General features: G+C 28.8%; 5 protein-coding genes across 6 annotated transcripts; 2 read left to right on the forward strand and 3 right to left on the reverse strand.

Annotated features, from left to right (window-relative positions):
- Window positions 1-27: 27 nt before the first annotated feature.
- Window positions 28-3307, reverse strand: LOC130676058 (beta-1,3-glucan-binding protein-like). Its single transcript, XM_057482033.1, has 7 exons — window positions 2819-3307; window positions 2615-2751; window positions 2174-2337; window positions 1535-1896; window positions 1343-1444; window positions 439-1224; window positions 28-357 (listed from the first exon to the last, which is right to left on the reverse strand). The coding sequence occupies exons 1-6, from the start codon at window positions 3056-3058 to the stop codon at window positions 1114-1116; spliced, it is 1116 nt and encodes a 371-aa protein (XP_057338016.1). The 5' UTR covers window positions 3059-3307; the 3' UTR covers window positions 28-357; window positions 439-1113.
- Window positions 3083-4135, forward strand: LOC130675713 (frataxin homolog, mitochondrial). Its single transcript, XM_057481547.1, has 4 exons — window positions 3083-3090; window positions 3486-3626; window positions 3694-3814; window positions 3881-4135. Exons 1-4 carry the CDS (start codon window positions 3083-3085, stop codon window positions 4133-4135), a joined length of 525 nt encoding a protein of 174 aa, XP_057337530.1.
- LOC130676056 (uncharacterized) lies at window positions 3784-18208 on the forward strand. 2 transcript variants are annotated; one of them, XM_057482030.1, is made up of 16 exons: window positions 3784-3814; window positions 3881-3990; window positions 4437-4517; window positions 4574-4835; window positions 4909-5053; window positions 5124-5323; window positions 5417-5523; window positions 5605-5826; window positions 5908-6111; window positions 6198-6500; window positions 6646-6744; window positions 6836-7224; window positions 7307-7424; window positions 7491-7655; window positions 7717-7973; window positions 18072-18208. In XM_057482030.1, exons 3-15 carry the CDS (start codon window positions 4440-4442, stop codon window positions 7912-7914), a joined length of 2490 nt encoding a protein of 829 aa, XP_057338013.1. In that variant the 5' UTR covers window positions 3784-3814; window positions 3881-3990; window positions 4437-4439; the 3' UTR covers window positions 7915-7973; window positions 18072-18208. The 2 variants fall into 2 exon arrangements, with proteins under 2 accessions (XP_057338013.1, XP_057338012.1); XM_057482029.1 differs by lacking the exon at window positions 18072-18208 and adding an exon at window positions 9091-11492.
- LOC130676062 (short neuropeptide F-like) lies at window positions 8013-14890 on the reverse strand. Its single transcript, XM_057482038.1, has 4 exons — window positions 14736-14890; window positions 11392-11491; window positions 9163-9356; window positions 8013-8604 (listed from the first exon to the last, which is right to left on the reverse strand). The coding sequence occupies exons 2-4, from the start codon at window positions 11471-11473 to the stop codon at window positions 8551-8553; spliced, it is 330 nt and encodes a 109-aa protein (XP_057338021.1). The 5' UTR covers window positions 11474-11491; window positions 14736-14890; the 3' UTR covers window positions 8013-8550.
- Window positions 18174-22050, reverse strand: LOC130676060 (pyruvate kinase-like). Its single transcript, XM_057482036.1, has 5 exons — window positions 21794-22050; window positions 20800-21156; window positions 20295-20531; window positions 19429-19651; window positions 18174-18309 (listed from the first exon to the last, which is right to left on the reverse strand). The coding sequence occupies exons 2-5, from the start codon at window positions 21115-21117 to the stop codon at window positions 18296-18298; spliced, it is 792 nt and encodes a 263-aa protein (XP_057338019.1). The 5' UTR covers window positions 21118-21156; window positions 21794-22050; the 3' UTR covers window positions 18174-18295.
- Window positions 22051-22852: the final 802 nt, after the last annotated feature.

The raw sequence follows: 22852 nt of genomic DNA on the forward strand, positions 1-22852 counted from the left end.
TAATAATTTCACTTTTTTTCTTGCTCCGTCGATCGGTTTGCTGAGATGCTTCTGGAAATCCATTTTTTCTTCTGAATATCAGGGGTTCAGATTTTCTTTGTCTCATAATATTAACAGTCTTTACAGGACTGTCTGTTGTGATTCTCCCTCGTAAATAATTATTACGGTCTTTCTCAGCACGGGCATTAGAATTTAATTGTCTATTATTAATTACTCTATTGACATTTATTTCTTCCGGGCTATTCTTTTTGCTCTTTCCCACTGTATTTTGAATAGTATCAACACGTGGTGCTGTCTTCCGATGATTTCTTATCAACTCAACACTTGATACACAACTACGGAGAACATAATCATTACCTAGATTTATAAATATAATTTTTATTTATTAAACTATCAATTATTAACAGCGCTGATGATAATTATTTATGTTATACTTACCAGCAGCAGACCAAGTATTTTGTCCATTGATACTATTTATTACTAAAAGCACAAAGAGATTTAATAGAATAATATTAATTTTCATGATTAAAAAATGTATGTTCGAGTAAGGAGTAAACAATAACAGAGACGACAGCGAGAGTTGTATTGCAAATAACGCAGAGTCAGAGAAACTAATGAAGACTGTAGAGTTTGAAGGTTTTGTACACTCTTGACGATCTGTCAATCACTTTAAATTGACGGGAATATATAAAAATCACCAAGGCATAAAATAATAATATTTTATTGTCATTTTAAATAAAGAAAAATAAACAACAGAGAGCTAATAATTATAATACAACACATTAAATTTAGCTTAGTGGTTTTAATGTTGTTCTCATGAGAATATTTGGCAACTGATCAAGTTTGAGATTGGGTTCGATCCTCGAAAAACAATAAATCATAACGGAACCACCACCTTGGTCACAACCGGTTTTCCATCACTGAATTAGTAGCCAAATAAAATCATATATATATACATGAACATCTTTTTTACCAATACCAATACCAATACGGCCAAGGAGCCGTGCAAATTTAAAGAGATTCGTCAGCAAGATTGAGACGTCTGCACCTCTCACTTTTATATTATATGCTGTATTATTGTCTTGGATCTCTCGATAGATTCACTGACTTTACTCACACTGACCAAACTTTTATGTAGTCGACCTCGAAAGCTGTTTTCCGAGCGTTTTCGCGCTTCCAGCTCGGCAGCCACTGATCCTTGGCTTGCCAAAAACGGAGCATTGCCTATGTGTTACAAAAAAAAAATAACAATAATAGTAATAATCGAGATTTTATCGTTAAACATATCAAGCTAAATGATTAAACATTATATTTGTTTTTTGTGAGTTAAAAATCTAATGACCTTGGCGCCGACGTTTTTCCAAGGCTTCTCATAATTACCGGTGCGTGTTCCATCTGGAAAGACTCTTATACCACCTACACCTACACCCAACATCAAATAAAACTAAAAAAACAGATGAAAAAAATACATTAATCTTGTCATTAAATGAATTTTAAGTAATTTATACAACAGCTATAAAAATATATTTTTTACTTCTAAATCGTACGGTGCCATGCGATTTTGATCTTCAGATTGTCGAGAACTACGTAGTTGTCCGACAAGTTCTCCATCAACTTTAAAAATAAAACCATCGGGATTCCAAATAGTTGTGTAGGTATGAAAACCACGAGTCCATGGTCCAGAGTTACTTCTCTTTGTTACCTTTTCTTCAGTTACGTTTCCCGATGTCCCCAGTGGACCTGTTCGGAGACCAAATTCAAGAATATTCGAACTGTAATCTTCCAAAGAACCATCATTTTTAATCAGTCCTTCATTGCCTCGAGCCATTCCCAAAATAATACGTCCACTTGCATATCCAACTCCACTGGTTGTATACTTTGGAGCAAGCCACATTTCTTTATAAAAATAATATTTTTAAATTATAATTAAAAAAAAATAGAATAAAATGAAAAAATTTTATGATCCTGAAGTTTGCAGACATTTAAAAATTTTTGAATTTTCGTATTTAAATAAATCAATTGTAAAAAAATAAAATAAAAATATGCACATGTAGAAAATTTCAAAAACTACCGGTGCAATTTTTTCAAATTTTTTTTTTTTATCTTCTATCGTCTAAAAAAAAAATCCAAAAATTATTAGACGTCTGTTAACTTCAGTATCATAAAATTTTACCGGGATAAATCCAATCTCCTTCAGGGAACTTTGCCCGTATTTCTATTTTTCCATATCGAAATGAAAAACTATCTTTAGTAGTCAATCGTCTTGACAAAACTGGTGGCAAAATATGAAATCCTGTTGCCTGACGGCTACATTCTCCTGGTAATATTCCTGTGCAACTATTTATAAAAATAAAAATAATTATGAGTGTGAATGTAGCAGACATCAGACAAATTTTTAATTTAAAATAAATGGAGTAAATAACTAACAAAATTCAGTTTTAAAAAAATGTGCATTTAAAAAATTTAAAAATTAGTAAGCGCATTTTTTACAAATATTATTTTTTAAATTATTTACTCCATGTATTTATATTTTTAAATTTGTCTGATGTCTGCTACATTCACACTCATAAATAATTACTATTTTTTAAGTAATTATGATTTAAAATAAAATTACTCTGCAAGTTGAAGTCTTCCAAAATATGTTATATTTTCTCCATAAGAATCTTCCAATAGACTCGGTATTATTTTTAGAAAACCATTTTCAACTCTCAATCCTTTTTCCAATTTATGATAAACACAAAATTCATAATCCTGTAAATAAAATCATATGTATATTAATTAATTGAAATAAATAAAATATAAAAATAAATTATATTACCGGATCTAAAGGAATTTTAATTTCTTTTTTCCATAATGAAGAATTTAAATATATATAATTATCTTCTTCAGCATAATACTCATCGACTGCAATCCGATTAAAATTTTCTTCTAATATCAATTCATTTTTGCATTTAACTTTTATTCCATTTACGGTTGTCGAACTGTCATCACATTTAGCTAAAGTATCTCCGCAAAATATAACTAATAAATTAACTATTATATATTTTTTATACTCCATTATATGTTCTTAATTAATATGCTAATGAGTGCGTAATAATATAAATTGAGATCATGATTTAGTTCAACATCTGGGATTTTCCCTGATAAAAACCCCACTTTGTTGTTAAATATTTATCATATTTATTTTTTTAAAAATAAAAAAATTTTTTTACGCGCTAATAATTTTAAAATAAAAATAAAAAGCGCATGCGCGTAGTTATCGGCGGTAGAAAAATCAGCTGATTAATGTTCGAATCACAAGTTTATGTACAAGTTTCATTAAAAATTTTTAAGTATTTAATTTGTTTGATCGATAAATATAAAATTAGATCAATAATGTTGTCAACAGTAACGAGAATCAGTCAAGGAAAAAAATTTTCTTACTCAGTACTTGCTATCATTAAAAATAATCATATTAATAATAAACGTGAATATTTATATCAAAGATTATCAAGAGGTTATAGTGCATTAAATTATAAAAAATATTTGAATAATTACAATACTGAGTACTTGTCTCACGCACCAACAACGACAACAACAACATTAATTAATTTTTATTCTGATAATCCATCAAATTTATCTGGATCGTAAGTACCTTGATGATTATCATAAATTTATCAATCAATTTTAATAAAAAAATTCAATTTTTTACAGAGAATTAGATTCTGTTCAATTTGAAAAAATATCTGATGACACACTTGAGTCATTGACGGAATATTTTGATGAATTAATTGAGCAAGCGACACATCTAGATGATGCTGATGTATCCTATGGGGTAATTTATTTGTTATCAATCATAATATTTATTGATTAATTAATTAAGTTGATCAAAACATTGCAGGACGGTGTGTTGACAGTTAAATTTGGTAATAAATACGGCACGTACGTGATAAATCGTCAGTCACCGAATAAACAGATCTGGTTATCATCGCCAACGTCTGGACCTAAACGGTATGACTTTATTGATGGTACATGGATTTATAAACACGATGGAAAACCCCTTCACGAGCTTCTTGATAATGAAATCCCATCAATCGTTAATAATACCACGTCGTTTAATGACAAATGTTCATACTCCAGAAAACATATTAAATAAATTGCTAATTAATTAAATTTTTTTATTTATTAATTATTATTTATATAGTAAAAATTAATTATGAGGATATACAATTATCCCTTTACAACCCCTTATTTATTTTGTAAGACGAATTTGGGACAATAAAATTGATTGATATACTTTATGATAATAATAAAAATCTGTGGATAAAAGATGAAATAATTTTCCACACGCTAGTCGTAAGAATTGACTAGGGGAAGAAGAATCTTTTCATTTTTTGCGAACAATAAATATGATTAGGTTTTGTGAAAAATCTTTAGACTTAATTTTATTTTGATAGATTATGGATGAAATAATGGAAGATGGAAATCTCGTTGATCGAGTTAGAATTCTATTGCAAAGAGACATGCAATATTATCAGGTAATAAATAATAATAATAACAATAATAGGATATAAATTAAAATGAATTGATGTAGGCGCAGCAAACAGTTCTACGTGAATCATTGTGTAACAGAGTAAGCGGTGGTAAACTGGATTTTCCTCGTCACGCATCATTCGCAGCCGTTAAAATCGTTAAGTGGTGGGAAGCTGAGTTTATAATTGCATTTAAATACCCATCAGGATTATGCGTTTCAGCTCAACAGGATTCATCAGATAAAGCTGATGAACAAGTTGTCAAAAAAACTAAACCCTCTGATTTTATTTTATTGGTTGTTGATACATCTGAACAACTAATTGGTACTTGATATATCTACAGTTTTTTTTTTATATTAAAATAATTATTATAATTATTTTTTTTTACTTTGATTAGAACATTTACACGCTTTAATTCAAGAATCACTTGATCACGCGGACTTGGCAGTATTGACTGCAACACTTGGAGCTGCAGCTTTAATGAGAAATTGCTTATGGTGTTATAATCAACAGTCTAAAGATAAAATACCCAAACAAATAAGGTCTACTATATACTTTAACTTAATTATAAATTAATTTAAATAATAAATGAATAATATATAAAATAAACAGTGAAAAACTTCATCAATGTTACAAATCGTATCAAGAAATGGCTGAAGCTGTGGCTGAGAAACTTCTTGATCTTCATTGTCGTTTAATTTCTTTATATATTTTAAACGAAGCTGACTCACTCAATTGGCAAAGCAATAAGCCTTTTTTTGAGCGAGAAAGATCCTCATTTATTATTCAAATGTGGTGGCTTTACATGCAGGGTACGTTTTTAATAATTATAAAATTTTTTATCCTGTGTTTTTAATGAATATTAAATTAAGTTTATTAATAAATTTTATTCTTTGTATAAACAGGTACAAAAGCAGACTTATGGAATACTGTATCACCTAAAATGGCACAAAGAATATTTGCCGGGATGCTCAATGAATCACTGACCATTATCGTATCACGATTTATTCACGTATTTAATTATAATTATAATTATCTATAAATTTACATGTACATGAATATTTTTATTTATGAATAATAAATAAAATAATAGGGACGTCCAAGTTTAACGAGGTCACAACAATTTTGGTCGGATGCGTTTAATGTTTTGAGCTGCACCGCTTACCTTGCATTAGCTGGTTCTGCTGATGCCAATGAACTTATAGGATTACGTATGAATAAATTATCAATTGTAATGAGAGATATCCATGCTAAATGCCGCGAATTGCTAATTTGTTTACTTTTGCGTGGTACACCGTTGAAAACCCTTTATCAAGTGCGTCATTGTGTTTAATTTATTCATAACATTAAAAAAAAAATGAAAAAATTTTTTAATTGCTAATAATAATATATATAGGTTTGTCGGAACGGATTAGAAGGCATGCCGATGCTTAAGAAACAATGTGGTCCAGCACCTTGGTTGATAATAAGCGCTCCAAAGCTCTTTGGATCCCCAGTACTAAAAAGTGTTAATTTATCTTTACCAGAAGATCAAGCTCTTATCTTGGAGATAAATGTCTTGAGGTGTCAACCACAAGCTAAATGGCCTCAATTACTTAAAGTATCACGCACTATTTTGTTAATTATATACATCAGTTATAATTTATTTACATATAAAAATAAAATAAAATAAATTGCGGTGAGTAGGTTTTATCAATGAATGAATGCTTGGTGGCACGAATCCTGTTAAGTACACTGATACGTCAATGTGTCGGTAAAAATGAAGATATTAACTCAATGATAAGATACACTAAATCAAAAGAAAATTCAAATGATTGTGGGGGATTTTTATGCACCGGTTGCCAACAAAATCTCTCAAATTTACCGCCTACTTTATATCTCTACAGTCTGATGTACGTATTGATTAATACGGCAATGGATCCACTCGACGTTGTCATTCCCGCACTCAAGCAGGATATTAATTGGTCCAATTACCTTGATAGACAGCAGGTATTATGTAAACCGCTGCGGGATAACTGTTTCGATGATGACATTTCCATGTTCAAATCTCCATGACACTTATCCAATTTAAATTGATTATTATAATTTATTATTTAATACAATAAATCAGTACTATCATTTGATCTTTTAATAGGTATGGAATCAATGTCGAGCTCCCTGGTTAAATGCTCTCCTGGCTCCATTTAAAACCATTATGACACCTATTGTCAATACTCTACTTGATGCAATAAGGGTATTTATTATTATTATTATTATTATTATTATTATTATTATTATTATTATTATTATATCATCATAAAGTAAAATAAAAATAAATTTATTAGACAGGTGCAAGTATTTATCAAACAATGTCACTGGCATTGGCTTGTTTTTCTGAGCTTTTTATGTGCACTCCAATAAACGTACTACGTATTATTAATTTTATAAATAAAAATATACCCGCTCACTGTCATCCAATCGGTGGTTCAGTATTTATACAAATATTTTGTGCTGCTCTTTATTCAGCATTACTTGAAATATCAAATAACACCGGTGATATGTCTGACAAATCAGATATTCAAGAAACACCACCAAGTATCGCTGACTCTTATGCATTTGATCCTCAAGACAAAGCCGCCTCCGCTACAGCACTAGCTGAAGCTGTTTGCAGTATTGATGAAGACAACAAACACACCGCCCAAATAGAAGCTATAATCAAACGCTTTCAAGCATGGTATTGATTATTTTATAAATTTATCCTATTGAGACATTATTTTTATTTTAAATCGCTTTACTACCTTTAAATTCTTTTATAGGATTAAAGAAGAAGAAGAAGATAGTCCGAGAATGAAAAAATTAAATACTAGTTCTCTGTGGATTGAAACTTATGCTGACGAGTTATTATTCACGGAAATTGGACGTCGATCTTTGAAAGTAATTTATTAAAGATTAGGAAATAGCAAATAGTCATTTTATTCATTAATTAAAATTGTTTTATAGATTACTTATGAATATTTGATACGTGCTTCGGATTGGATACTAAATAATCTTGTTAAAAGACCAGACGAAATGAAAAACGATTTTAAAAATACTACTGACGCTCATGTATCCGCGAAACCTCTTACATATGTCATGTTTCACATTGAACATGATCCATTTGACCAAGTAAGTCTTCTATAATATCTAAAAAAAAATCTTTTTAATAAATAAATGACTTTTTTTTTAGTGGCTAACAAATTTAGATGAATCTAATTGGCAGGTGATATTGAATATGCCGCTAGAAGTGACCCTAGATCGGCTCCAAAGTCAAATTCTCGTAAGACCAGAGTTTAAGAATATTGGAGAACTGTCGTCTGACGACAAAGATGTAGCGATTGCATTAAAAAATTTATGCGCAGCTTCACAATCAACTTCGTTTGAATAAACAATTTTATATTGATTAATATAATTGTTTTATTTAAAATTATAGTAATGAGGGGACAGGTAAGTAATTATATAAATATTTATTATGATGCACGATCACAATATTTGGCACATTTATTAATAAATAAATCATATCAATTGTTATATTATTTTTAATAACTTTAATGCATAAACAAATAAATAATAATAATAATAGCCAAATAGCTTTGTAAAAAATATTTCTACAAGTGATTAATTATAATGTATTGACACATAGTTATAATAAGTATATCGTATATTTATTTATATGTATATGAATATATTATGTAAGAGAGCAAGAGAGAGAAAGAGAGAGAGAGAGATCGAATAACTAGCGACACTCTGTCATTTTTTACACTTGTATATTTTTTTTACATTTTTTAAAAATAGAATAATAATAAATTTAAAGAAAATAACAGTACGATAAATGAAATAATAAGCGCGAGGAAATATGTTGTAGTCAAAAATGGGAATAATTAAATGTTTTATAATTTTTATAATTTTTCAAGTTGATATTTTAAAATTTCAAAATTTTATTATTAATAATTATACTGAAAGGAAAGCCGTGATTCGGGTACGAAAATTATTTCAATATTTATATGGGATGTAGCCAGTGGTCTCAGTTGTCTTCAAAAGATTCTCCGTTTGAGGCCGGTCTCGTTATCGGATTTCCCTGTAAATAAATCCAATTAACTTATCATTTAATATAGCTCACAAACAAGACTATTATTTTCATACAAGCTGAATACTAAATTTTATAATGTCTTTTTGTTAAACGTATTACGTCATCAAAGAGATAAAGAAAAAAAAAGTCATTTTTAAACTCTAATTTGTGAAAACAAGTCTGTGGAATCTTTAATTCATCACAGACAAACAAAAGTACAATACAATCTCAGTTTGGTGTCTAAAGTAGATTGTAACAAATTCATTCATTAATTTATCAGAGTGAAAAGAAGGGAAGCGTTCCCTCGAGCTTTTTTTTATAGATAAAAAAAGCTTTCTTGGTATTTTCATCCAGTCCTCAATTTACTAGTAAAAAAAGTAAAAAATATTATATATAAAATAAGGAGTATATCGATAAATTTCTCGGACATTAACGTTGACCTATGTCTTTTAAGTTGTTTGAAAAAATAAAAAATGGGGATTATTTGGCTTTCAGGTTATTGCGTAATAAAGTATGGGGCGTATGGGGATATATATAAGAGATGTGACGACAGGGATATAAATTTACCTGGGGCGCCGGTGGACCGGAACGGCCGAACCGAAGACGTAGAGACGGTGAACGCTGTGATTTTCGTATCATTAAATGTTCGTATGGCGAATCCAGTGGAATTGATGATCTGAAACTACCGTCGAATGAATTACGTCGCAACAAGTACCTGTAGAATTCACGCAAGTTCTCGAGATTACGATCTGCATTCTCTTCTATAAAAATAAACAGACATTTTTCTTTTTTTTTTTTTTTTTCTTGATTAATTTTCTATTTAATTAAAAACTTCCAAGTCTAGATAAATTATAAATTATGTAATCAAAGTATTAATAATATTATATTTTTTAATTAAAATGTCACCGATAAAATAATATATTTATTACGTAGACTTTTAATAGCTTTCTGAACATACTCTCGCGATAATATCAAAATATTTTTACGTTAAAATTATGAGACCTCGTAAAAATTTATGAGAAAAAAATTATATTAGAACATTGACTCAAACTTTTATGTATACTACAAAATATTTATTGCTTAATAATGCGATAACTATTTTTCATCATTGTCTACTAAAACTGTACGACATTAAATACAGATTAATGTAATTATTATCGATACACTGTAAAAAATCACCGGGGTAAGTCCGAACGGTGTAGGTGTTAAAATTATCGGTGTTAAATTTACCCCCGAAAGCGGTGTGAAAATAACGCCGCCACCGGTGTAAATATTTTGTACCGGTGTTAAAATAACGCCGTCACCGGTGTAAATATTCTAGACCGGTGTTAAAATAACGCCGCCATCGGTGTAAATATTCTAGACCGGTGTTAAAATAACGCCGCCGCCGGTGTAGATATTCTTTACCGGTGTTAAAATATTTTATTTTGTGAATATTTTTACTTACTCGATCACTATACTTGTTAATAAATGATATTCTTTATTAATTTTCATAAAGAACTGATATTTTTTGTGTTTTATAATCTTTAAAGTTAATACTCCAAGCGGACGCAATTTACCCCGCTTTGACACCGGTATTACTCCGCTTTTACACCGGTTACCCCGCTTTTACACCGATATTACTCCGTTTTTACACCGGTTACCCCGCTTTTACACCGATATTACTCCGTTTTTACACCGGTTACCCCGCTTTTACACCGATATTACTCCGTTTTTACACCGGTTACCCCGCTTTTACATCGATTTTACTCCGCTTTGACACCGGTTACCCCGCTTTAACACCGGTATTTTTAACACCGGTGTATTACTCCTCCTACACCGGTGTAATTTCATTTTTACACCGGGCGGAGTTAAAACGAGTCCATTTTTTAACACCGCTCTTTTTACAGTGTATAATTAATAAAAAAAAAAAATTAAATTATTTGAATTTAAAAAAATGAAATCTGCGTAAATATATATCAGGAATTAGTGGCTAGTGAATAGCTATTTCATTTAGTCGATAATCGATTAAATATAAAAAATTTGTACATTCCCATGTGGCTACTTTGGTCTCCGTTAAATCGAAAAAACCCACACTTATAGTGTTCAACACTCCCCAGCGACGGTAAAAGTAATGTGCTAAGAAATCTATTGCCGGTCGCCCTTCCGGTTCATAGTAATGAAAAAATAATGAGTAGAAAAAAATCTGTTAAGTCAGACTTTTACCAAACAAATTCTCTTATTATTATTTTTTTCATTACATGAAATTATTTATTTTTTTTTTTTAAATTATTCCAATACTACCCATTGTTTCGCTGATGATTGATAAGATAAATTTAATTAAAATGAGATAAAGTTGATTATCACGTACGTCATTAAAGGTTGTGACATTATGACATTAAATAAATTGTTGATAATTTACTCAACTGTTAAAAATCTACGCAATTATATCAAATATAAAAATGAAAGAAAACAAAAGTTTTTTTTAATTAAATGCATATAAAATTTTTATATTTATTATTAAATAAATATGAATAAAACAAAATGTTGCATGTGGTACCCATTAGTTAATTAAAAGTTTTCGCCAATTTTACTACATCATTATTAATTATATAATTAATATAGATACTTCTGTGTGTTCAACAGTATTAATAAATAAATACTGACACAAGTTTTTTGTGGATTAAAATAAAATACCAACATGAAAAAAAGTAGCACATAAATATTTGCCATGTAATACTTTGTAAATATCACATATATTTTTAAGTTGAATTTTTTTTTAATAATGTTTACTGAAGAATTATATATAAGTTTTACCTCCGTAATCCAGGTAGTTTTCTGCAGCAACAACAACCCCCACGATGAAAAACAAGACAATAGCACAACTGTAACTCCTCATTATTCTCTTTTGTTTTATCTAAAAACCAAAAGAACACGTTTTTTTTCTTTTTTAATTATTTATTATTCAATATTTTTTACTGTCTGTTAATAATTTTTTTTTTTACTAAAAATAACAATAAAGTTACGGAATTTTGCAAGAATTTTTTCAATTTGCTAAAACCAATGCGACGGATATAGAATCGTATAAATATATAAAATAGTATTGAACAATAGATTGAAATTTCTCACGTAAAATTCAATTCATACAGAGTTTCTTCAATAGAAATCATACAATACAATTCAATAAAATTATTTTCTTATAAATTGTACATATGTTTCTTATTTTTTATGCAATCTCAAATATTTTATATTATTATTATTTAAAACCTTTGTCATTTTTTCTTAAAAAATAACTTAAATATTTTATTTTTATAAACGAAAGTTTTCTTTCTTTTTAGTCAGTGTTACATAAATTAAACATGAAACATTAATAATATATGTTAATTTTTATAAAAAATATTTTTTCTTTAGCATATTCACACTTCATTTGCTACCCATTGAGATAAAATACAAGTCACTTTAGTTTAATTTCTTGCTTTAGATTTAAAAACAAACTAAATGTAAAAATGATTTATTGCAGTAGACTACTAAAATAACGAAAAAAAAAAAGTTTAGAATATATTAATATATGTTAATATATGACATGAAGGTATATTACTCTGAATCCTTGAAGCGAATAAAATTATTATAAAACTTTTGATTCCGTTGCATTTTAAAGACGTAAATGTAAAAATTGCTAATTCATATCTTGCGTTAAAAAAAAGTTTTTGACATAACGTTAATATAAGTGTCAGTAAGATTACAATTAATCTAAAAGCTTTAAATTTAAAAATATGTTAATAATATAAATGCGCAGAGTTAGAATATAGTTATTACACATTAGGGTGGGTTGAAAAAAAAACTTTTCATAGCATGGGGGTAGAATTTGTACCTTATAAAAAAAAAAAATTTTTCAAGAAAAAAAAAATTTTTTTACTCAACATTTTGAGGTGGCCCACTCGTTTTAAAAATAAATAATTGATCAAACGGGGTAGTCCCAACGAAAAAAATTACATGGTGTTCTACAATCTGTAGGGTGTCCTCTTGAAAGCTAATTGAAAGTCAGGAGTTGAAAAAATTTTTTTCCTATTATTTTTGTAATTTAAGTAAAAAATTCAAAAATGAAAAGCATTTTCTTTTGAATTAAAATGAAAGTGAAGTAAAAAAAAATCACATTCGACAATTATTAGATGTTTTCCACGATTTTGGACAAAAAAAAATTTTTTTCGTTGGAACTACCCCGTTTAATCAATTATTTATTTAAAAAACGAGTGGGCCACCTCAAAATGTTAAGTAAAAAATTTTTTTTTTTTCTTGAAAATTTTTTTTTTTTTATAAGGTACAAATTCTACCCCCATGCTAAGAAAAATAAAAAAAAAGTTATTTTTCAACTCACCCTATTACACATATTAGTAATATAAAAAATAATAATTTATTGCGTCATCGATAGCGAACTTGACGAAAGGTGAAATTGAGAATAAAGGTGGAGCGAAAAATAAATTACAAACTAGAGATAAATTATTATGCGATTACAATAAATGGAAGGATGTACTGGTTGTTGGCTAACAACACAATCTGACCGCTGCTATTGTTATTGCTGTTGTTTTTGTAATTACCATTTAAATAGTCGGTGTACGCGTTGTCTCTGACGTTTACCAAAGAAAAACTAAAAACTAAAAAAATCACCGAGCAAGCTTGAGTTGAATTATTCAACGGGTAATAAATTAATCTTGCTGAATAAACTCTGCATACTGTACAGTACTGATGACCAATTGAATGCATTTACACGAAATATATATTATTTATCAATTACAATAACATTTTTGATTGAAAAATTGTTTACGTGACATTTTAAATCAGTTTAATTTATTTTGATAAATCAATATTACTGTCAAGTATTAAATATCAACTCGATTAAAATTTTTCATTTAAATTTAAAAGTTAAATAAAGTCAAGTAGTAGTAGTACGTTAGTGGTCAGACCATGAGCTAATAAATTCATTTGATTAATTTAATTTATTTATTAACTTTAGCCGAGATATAAAATTATTATTTTTACCTTTGAGTTATCATTTTAGTCAAGTCACTATAATTATCACACGTTTTAGTAATAAAAGCTCGACCTGGTAATATATTAATATATAGTTATAAAGTTTCTGGACCTATAAATTAATGAAAATGATTTATCTGTATGTGATAAATACATAATTCGAGTTTAATACATTAAATCTAATACGATTTATCCACTGTTCTGAATTTAACAATTACGGAAAATATAATTATGGATTTCTGATAAGAAAAAATAAAATAATTCAAAGTTTGGTATGAATTTTTTTATTATTTTATTTACGACTAGTTTACGACTAGTGAAATGTCATGGTTCCGAATTTACATATTGATGAAAAAAAAATGATATTCTTGATAAGAGTAGGAACAAAAGCTGTCTTAATAAAAAATGAAATAGGTGAATTTGTGTGTTAGCGAATGGGCTGTCAAGAGGAAAGAAGAGGCGAGGAGAAAAGAACTCATCCTATCTATTCTATATTGGTGGTATGCTCCACCTGTGGGAGCTCGTAATTTGTTTGCTGAAGCGTGTGCTCAAATATCCACAAGCCCTCTAAAACTTAGGGAATATTTTTTCTACCTTTTGTGTTCGCTTGCCCGTAAATATACCGTCGATATGTCTCACGTGCGCGTTTTTGTGGGATCAACTGCACGCGACTCTATCTAACTATATTATTATACCTACAATAACGCGTTTGACACCGCTAAAAATATGATGTTAACACAAAAGACTCAAAGTAAAATCATTTTCCATTTTCTTTCTTCCTCACTCTGGAATTATTTTTTATTCACTAGAAAGGTTAATTTCCTTTCTACTTAAAAAATTACTTCTTTTTATCGCGATAATTAAGTACCGTCGACATTTAAAATAATTTTTCTTTTTTAGCCAAAAAAAAAAAAAAAAAAAAAAAAAAAAAATTTCAGTCAAGATATTTAAATTTAAATTTTCAACTCGAAAAAAAAAAATATATGAAACGAATTATGAATTGAAAAATATAATTACATACTGTAAAAAAAGTATATATATTTATTTTTTTCAAATACCTGTAATTTGATAAAAATAAAAAATGACAATTATAAAAATATTTAAGTAAAAAAAAATTTTTTTAAATTACTTACCAGGAAAAAAAATTTAAGCAGTTCTGAAACCAGATTCACTCAGTCAGTCTTGCTGTCAAATTAACACAAAAGTAGTAACAGTAGAAGTAGAGTCAGAAACAACCCCTGAGTAATTTGCGACGACGGTAACGTTAGCGCAAGAGTGACGAAACTCTGCCGGGAGCTTTTTATATACATGAGCTAAGGGTGGACGACAGGTGGCTGGATCTGGAGAGGGTAAAAGGGCGGGAAAAACGTTACCGTGTGAGTAACAGCGCAAGCTCACTATCACAACAATCTACTTGTATGTATCCTCTGCACCGTATTTTTTTTACCTAAATTTATATCTTACCTTTCTCTCTTTTGCTTACACTCGGTCCTCCGATCTAGCTGTACATTATTTACGACCTGCTATCTTCATTATATGGAATCTTTCAAGAGCCATTGCCAGAACAGACGACCATTTTCCTGGATTTCACCTTAATGAGGAACATTACGACCAGCAACACTGCTGGATACATATATATATATATATATATATATATATATCTTTTAATTTCCTCAAGTCTCTTGATTCAAATGACGGACAGCATACATCACATTTTTCTCAATGCATTTTTTTTTCTTTTTCTTTTATTACTTTTTTTTTGCATCCACGTGGCTACGGAATAAACGTGGCTACGTGACTCGTTCATTTTTTCTCTTGTCTTTCCTTTATTTTCTTCCTCATGTAAATGTAACCTTTTTTTAGCTCTTGCACGACCACACTCTAAATAAATTCCGTGTATGTAATATGAGAAATATACAAGCCCGAGCATTGAAACCTAAAACACATTCTCTGATTAAAATTTATCTACATTTTCATTTTTACGAAAAAATATATTTTACTTTTACACATACGCCTACGATTGATACCGTGGGTGTGGCATTAAGACAATTTTTATTTCTTCAACGATAAGAGAAAAAAAAAAAAAAGAAGAAGAAAAATATAAAGAAATAAGTAACTAAAATTAGTTAAAGACGTATAGAAATGTATGAATATAAATGTTAATGAAGCGTGTAAGAAAAGATAATTTAAAATACTCTTTGGTTATTATAATAAATGAGATCATTATTATGTAGCTTGTAGGTAGGATAAAACTTTCAAAAGATAATTAACGTAAAGCTAGTCATGAAAACTCTTATAACTCTATAACTTTCATCGTGAAATATTATCCGTCATATTATGCGGAAAATATTCATTTTATTTAAATTATTGATTGCACTATAAATTTTTTATTTTAATCCTCCAAGTTTTAAAATATATAATTAAACTAAGAATACATATACATATATATATAAAAGTGATTGCGCGTGTTTAAACGTCAGAAGACAGTAGCAATAATGACATGGGTTCTTGAGCTTGTCAACTTGATAACTGACATTTCATTCTGATACCATAATGATAATGTCTGAATAAACACGTGAAATTATTGTCTTGAACATTATGAGGGTAAAAAAAAATATATAGGGGAGGGTGGGGCAGAGCGGCCCCCTGAAATTTTGACCAAAAAAAAAATTTTTTTTTTTTCGACTAATTGCTATAAATCCGATATGTTTGCGCATTTTTACCCCTACGCATGACATTTGGGGCAAAATGGACAAGCCCAAAATTTTGAAAAAGTGATTTTTTCATATTTTTATCGTCAAATTAAAAAAAAATTATTATAATTCCACATTTCTAGCCCTACGCATAACACCTGGGGCAAAATGGACCAGCCGAAACTTCCGAAAAAATTATTTTTTCATATTTTTCGGCAGTTTCTTTATGTAAGAGGCAAATTTGGTCACTAAAAATTTATAAAAATTAAATTTTTTTTTTAGTTGATAAATTTTTGAAATAAAGTAAAATTATAGAATTGATTTTTTTTTTTATTAAATAACAATTAGTAATTAAGGTAATCGAGTGAACGATTTTTTACGCTTTAAAAAATTTTTTTCGAGTAATATAAAACCAAAAATAGTTGTCAAGAGTAAGAAATACATTCTTAATGATGAAAACAATTTAAAAAAAAAAAAAACGAAAAAAAAAATTTTTTTTATCACTTTTTGAAGGGGGGCCGCTCTGCCCCACAAAAAAAAACAAAATTTTTCAGAATTTTGGCAAAATGTCCATAAATTTGTTCGAAATAGGACAAAAGTAAAGTGATCATATGGTTGAAAGCCACAAAAAATAATAATTGGCTTAGGGGGGCCGCTCTGCCCCACCCTCCCCTATGTATACATCTATAGATATTGATGATATAGATATATGCCATGATCAATCGAACTATCAGTAAGTCTATTCTGGAATTTATTTATATCTTTACACCCTATAATAACCCATATCACTTTGCTCAATTAAAGTGTTATTTTTACAACAACAATAATAATTTTAATAAAATAAAAATAGTATAATAGTTGCAAAGTCGCTGCAACTAGGGACCGTATTTCTTTTTTTTAAGTACACTTTTGAGGTGAATTTATAAAAAAGTATTAATATCCGTCAATGACGTCATAACATTTAGAGGAATGATGAAAAGTAAACTCAAACCCTCTGGATGCCACGGCCTATTGAATATCCACCCCGGAATACGCTACTAAATATCATCATCAATATTTTTTATTATTATTATAAAAAAATATAATATATATAGTTTGTATAAATATAATGGTTGACTGAATGTGCAAGTTGTGTCTAATTTTTTTTGTGCCGATAGAAACTTTAACAATTAATCAAAAAGAAAAACGACCGCTGATTATTCTTTAACTAACAAATGATATAAATTTTCGATCTCTCTATTGTTATTAAAACAGCTTGACCTCGTCATTGGTATGTGGGCTTTTATCAATTGTTGAGTTACCAATAGTATCTAATCAGTTTCTATCGGTATTGATTTATTATATACCTACTCAATAGGATGAAGAAGACATTGGACATTTGACATCAGCCTTAAGTTTTTAAAATTATATTTTACTTTTTACAAAAGAATATTTAACCCGACGGACAATGATTTTACATCTGAAAAGACTAATAGAAACATTGACTTGTTGTTTGATTTTCAAGTTATAAATATATTAAACAAAAATTAATGAGTTTACAGTTACAAGTGTTTAAAACATCTGTCAACTTTTTTCACGCTTCTGTGAATATTTGTAGCCTGCACTATAAATCGTATATGACGTTGCCACAGATAACAGTTTTATATCTCGTTAATATCTTATGTTGGATTAATTGATGGATAACCATTTAATTATTCGCTGATAAAAAATGACTCATCGTTAAATTTATAAATAATAATCTTTAATTTAAAAAATTTTTTATTATAAATTACACAGATATGGTTAATTTTTTATCAATGATGTACGTCAGCAAGTTTCCTCAAAGTCATCACCGATGCTCGCAATTGGTGGCAATGTACACGAATAGAATTAGTGAATCCTTGATTGTGAGAACGCCATCCACTAACAACCACCACTGGATCACCCACTTTAACAAATCTTGACTGACGAAGGTAATTCATACCACAGCTGATTCTCTCTTCTATGTCTTGACTCCAATTTTAATTTCGTTTACCTGTATTTATAAATATATAAATATATATATTATATGTCTGACTAATAATGCTAATTTCTACTCGTAGGGGAGGGTGGGGCAGAGCGGCCCCCCTAAGCCAATTATTATTTTTTGTGGCTTTCAACCATAAGATCACTTTACTTTTGTCCTATTTCGAACAAATTTATGGACATTTTGCCAAAATTCTGAAAAAATTTTTTTTTTTTGTGGGGCAGAGCGGCCCCCCTCCAAAAAGTGATAAAAAAATTTTTTTTTTCGTTTTTTTTTTTTAAATTGTTTTCATCATTAATAATGTATTTCTTTCTCTTGACAACTATTTTTGGTTTTATATTACTCGAAAAAAATTTTTTAAAGTGTAATAAATCGTTCACTCGATTACCTTAATTACTAATTGTTATTTAAAAAAAAAAAAAATCAATTCTATAGTTTTACTTTATTTCAAAAATTTATCAACTAAAAAAAAAAATTTAATTTTTATAAATTTTTAGTGACCAAATTTGCCTCTTACATAGAGAAACAGTCGAAAAATATGAAAAAACAATTTTTTCGGAAGTTTCGGCTGGTCCATTTTGCCCCAGGTGTTATGCGTAGGGCTAGAAATGTGGAATTATAATAATTTTTTTTTAATTTGACGATAAAAATATGAAAAAATCACTTTTTCAAAATTTTGGGCTTGTCCATTTTGCCCCAAATGTCATGCGTAGGGGTAAAAATGCGCAAACATATCGGATTTATAGTAATTAGTCGAAAAAAAAAAAATTTTATTTTTGGTCAAAATTTCAGGGGGGCCGCTCTGCCCCACCCTCCCCTATATAAAATATAAACACACGTTATTTTAATGTTATATTAATTTATGAAAATAAATAAAATTAAATATGAAATATCATATCGATAGTTATTTACGTTTGCGTTAATGGATTAAACTTGTGATACGATCGATTACAACATTACGATATATATATATTGTATATGATCCTTCTGTGTATAGTCTCCAGTTTCAATAATACTATCATGTACATTTACTGATGTTAAAATGACGTCAATAAAACATTAATATGTATTTCAACGATAAAATTAACGAGTAATTATAATTATTATTGTTATCATTTGTTATCTTACGGGTATAGTGAATAGGATGAAGGGCAAAATAAATTCTTAGCCATTGAGAAGCTATTTTGTGTCGCGTAACTGCAACTATAGGACATCGTGGTCGATAAATAGACAATAGCATTGCAGATCGACCGGTCGTTGGGGTGACAATTATTGCCGATGTATTGAGTTTCATTGACAACTCCACAGCAGCAATAGCCACGCCATGAGTCGAGTCCACTGGGATTGTAATCTATATACACAAAAAAAAAAATAAAAAAAAAGAAACAATTAATTTAATAATTCGTTTATTTATTTATTTATTTATTAATAAATCTATATTTATGATAACGGATAAATGATAAATTACTAAAAATACAGACAAGTGCTATGACAGATAGAGAAGTTTAAAATGAATTGCCATAAGTCCCGTTGACACACGAGCTAATGGATTAAGCTCATATGTCTAATGATCGATTGTTAAATATCCTCACTCTCATTTTTCAACTCAGTATTATTTTATCATCTAACGTACATTTATTTAATAATAAAATCCTACTTATTTTTTTTTTTATCAATGTCATCAATATATAATTAAACCACCAAAAATAAATACGTCTTATTATTATTGTTATTATATAATAAATAATATCTTAGTTATGTAAGTAAAAGAAATGAATAAATAAAGTTGCTAGAGATCTAATGACAAGTTGTGATGACAGGATGTACCCGCCAATAGATATATATATTTTCCATTTCCTCATCGTTGGTGTGTTTCTTTTGATCTGTGACATTTCTCTCAATGGTTCACTTTCATCATCGGATATATTTACTTACAGACACTGTTGAAGCACTATGAAATATTTAAATATACATAGAGGATATTATTCGCGTACCTTGTAACTGAGCTCGTGAAAAATTTGTCTTTGGCATCTCGCGTTCTCGGCCTCGCGGCATGTGAGGTCGACGTCCTCGATAAGTTTCTTAAGTTTATTGATATCAATCGAGGAACCAGTGGCTAAAAAAATACCATCAACACCCTCGAGAATTGCATTTGCCAGAAGGTCGAGGTCCAGTTTCACTCGCCCGTCGGTTGTTGACACGCGATATGTTACTATCACTGGGTTACCAATCTATCACAGACACAGACACAGGCACATCTGCATACATACATTACTTAAAATTATTATTTATGTTTAGATCTTCTGGGATATAAATATTAATTAAATATAAATGATGTTGTTGAAACATGACCCGTTTGTCTGTTGTACAACACAATTATGCTAATTAATCTAATTAATCATTTTATCATTATATACAATAACGAGCCCAGAAATTTTGTGTACATTAAAATAAATATTTTATTATTATATTTTTATTTATGACATTTATTGTACTCACTCGATTACACTTGGCGGTCATTGATTTTTGTGCCAGAAATATTTTCTCAGATCTTATGTCCACTTGAAGGCACTCACGGTCAATGACAATACCGTCAGCTACTTTAAGAATATCGTCAAAATTATCAACACCCTGAGATGAGGATATTTTACTTGAAATTGTTTCACTTGTTCGTATGTGAGAGACTATTAAAAAATCGCATTCAAGTTCAAGTGCTAAATTTATGTCTTCCTCGTCTTTATCAGATATCTCAGGTAATTCTAGTGCAGTATCAATCGGCTGAATCATTTTACCATTTGATATCCTTCCAGTATTCATAACTTTGCACCCAACATAATTTTTTTCTGTTTTAAAAATCTAATAAATCCCTGATTAAAAAAAATGATTAAAAAGTATTTAAAATGATTTGTTTTTTACTCATTTTAAATACTTCTTAATCCTTCAAATCATTTCTAATCCTGTCTCTTATGGACATTTAACGTGTGAAATCATTTTTTTTAATCAGGGATAATATGATACTAAAGTTAGCCGGCGTCTCATAATTTTTGGACTTTTTTAAAAACGATAAATTATTAAAAAAAAATATTAAAAAAAATTGCACTCATAGTCTTTTAAATTTTCTACATGTGCATATTTTTCATTTTTTTTTTTCTTCAAATTTAATTGTTAAAAAAAGATTCCTAAAATTTTTAATTGTCTGCTAACTTCAGGATCGTTAAATAATCAATAAATTGGTTTATTTTTATTTATTTTTTTTTTTCGGCTTAAAAAAGTTATTTGATCTATTTGATTGACGGTCAAAGCGACGGCACCGTGATCTAAAATAATATCGCCAATTTGTGATATTCGAGGTAATTCTGGACAAGACGTCCAGAGAATTGGGGTATATTTCCATTCTGTTTAATAAAATTATCCGTTAAGAGACTAACATTATTGCCTTTTGTAAGAGTAGTATAAATCTAGATAAAATAAATAATTTATTTAATAAAATTACTTGGGCTGAATTAGGATCGTCTCTAAATATTTTAGTGCGTATTTCAGGTCCACGGAGATCGAGAGCCACTGATGGAGGATTAAAGGTATTTAATTGAGTAGACAGTTGTTTCGAAGCTTTACGTAAATTTTTAAGAGCCTGCCGATGCCAATTTTTATCTCCGTGAGAAACATTTAATATCAATAGTATTTATCAGCTTGGCAATATCATCAATTTGTTAATTATTATTTCCAGAATTATATATATTACTCAATGAATAAATAATTATAAAAATAGATTAAATGATAACAATATCACACTGAGAGTAATGATAATTCTGGTGAGTCGGGCAGGTGAGGGATTGCAATTGACATTCAATTTAATTTCATGATCGATTCTTGTACATTGATATGCAGCATTCAATTGACAGTCCGGTATAACTTGATCCTCTAATTTTATCATCTGTATAATTTAAATATTTCTCTATGCTAATTATTGTATTATATTTTATAAATAATCTTGACGATAAATGTTTTAATTACAATTAATTATTAGTTTATTTTATAAATACCAATCGCATATGCTCCCTGATTAAAAAAGTGAATTGAAAAGTATTGAAAATGATGAGAAATGAATCCTTTCGAATACTTTCTATACCCCAAGGTATTCATTTTGACATAAAATGAATACTTTACAATCCCAAAATAATAAAAGAATTTCTGAACTTCCGAGGAATTGAAAAAGATTCAAATGAATTGATATTTTTAATCTTTCTGAATCCTTCTCAATTCCTAAATAATATCACATTTCGGGTCATGTGTGGAATTGAAAAAGATTGAAATGAATTGAAATTTTTGAATCTTTCCGAATCCTTCTCAATACCTAAATAGTCCGATATTTCGGATCAAGTGTGGGATTGAAAAAGATTGAAATGAATTGAAATTTTTGAATCTTTCCGAATCCTTCTCAATACCTAAATAGTCCGATATTTCGGATCAAGTGTGGGATTGAAAAAGATTGAGATGAATTGAAATTTTTGAATCTTTCTGAATCCTTCTCAATACCTAAATAATTTCACAT

This window comes from Microplitis mediator, chromosome 10, assembly GCF_029852145.1.
Source record: "Microplitis mediator isolate UGA2020A chromosome 10, iyMicMedi2.1, whole genome shotgun sequence".
In the NCBI taxonomy this organism is placed as follows: Eukaryota; Metazoa; Arthropoda; class Insecta; order Hymenoptera; family Braconidae; genus Microplitis; species Microplitis mediator.

What these genes read in the sequence shown, in the direction of transcription:
- LOC130676056 (XM_057482030.1), top strand. Translation starts at nt 4,440, where the DNA reads ATGGATGAAATAATGGAAGATGGAAATCTCGTTGATCGAGTTAGAATT. An exon ending in GAGACATGCAATATTATCAG is followed by an intron (nt 4,518 to 4,573) that starts GTAATAAATAAT and finishes GAATTGATGTAG; the next exon opens with GCGCAGCAAACAGTTCTACG. An exon ending in CGTTGAAAACCCTTTATCAA is followed by an intron (nt 5,827 to 5,907) that starts GTGCGTCATTGT and finishes TAATATATATAG; the next exon opens with GTTTGTCGGAACGGATTAGA.
- LOC130676060 (XM_057482036.1), bottom strand. Translation starts at nt 21,117, where the DNA reads ATGAATACTGGAAGGATATCAAATGGTAAAATGATTCAGCCGATTGAT. An exon ending in TGACCGCCAAGTGTAATCGA is followed by an intron (nt 20,532 to 20,799) that starts GTGAGTACAATA and finishes TGTCTGTGATAG; the next exon opens with ATTGGTAACCCAGTGATAGT. An exon ending in TTCACGAGCTCAGTTACAAG is followed by an intron (nt 19,652 to 20,294) that starts GTACGCGAATAA and finishes TTGTGTATATAG; the next exon opens with ATTACAATCCCAGTGGACTC.
- LOC130676062 (XM_057482038.1), bottom strand. Translation starts at nt 11,473, where the DNA reads ATGAGGAGTTACAGTTGTGCTATTGTCTTGTTTTTCATCGTGGGGGTT. An exon ending in AAACTACCTGGATTACGGAG is followed by an intron (nt 9,357 to 11,391) that starts GTAAAACTTATA and finishes TTATTTTTATAG; the next exon opens with AAGAGAATGCAGATCGTAAT. An exon ending in CCGGTCCACCGGCGCCCCAG is followed by an intron (nt 8,605 to 9,162) that starts GTAAATTTATAT and finishes ATTTATTTACAG; the next exon opens with GGAAATCCGATAACGAGACC.
- LOC130675713 (XM_057481547.1), top strand. An exon ending in CCATCAAATTTATCTGGATC is followed by an intron (nt 3,627 to 3,693) that starts GTAAGTACCTTG and finishes AATTTTTTACAG; the next exon opens with AGAATTAGATTCTGTTCAAT. An exon ending in ATGCTGATGTATCCTATGGG is followed by an intron (nt 3,815 to 3,880) that starts GTAATTTATTTG and finishes AAAACATTGCAG; the next exon opens with GACGGTGTGTTGACAGTTAA.
- LOC130676058 (XM_057482033.1), bottom strand. Translation starts at nt 3,058, where the DNA reads ATGGAGTATAAAAAATATATAATAGTTAATTTATTAGTTATATTTTGC. An exon ending in TTAAAATTCCTTTAGATCCG is followed by an intron (nt 2,752 to 2,818) that starts GTAATATAATTT and finishes TTTTATTTACAG; the next exon opens with GATTATGAATTTTGTGTTTA. An exon ending in GGAAAAACGTCGGCGCCAAG is followed by an intron (nt 1,225 to 1,342) that starts GTCATTAGATTT and finishes TGTAACACATAG; the next exon opens with GCAATGCTCCGTTTTTGGCA.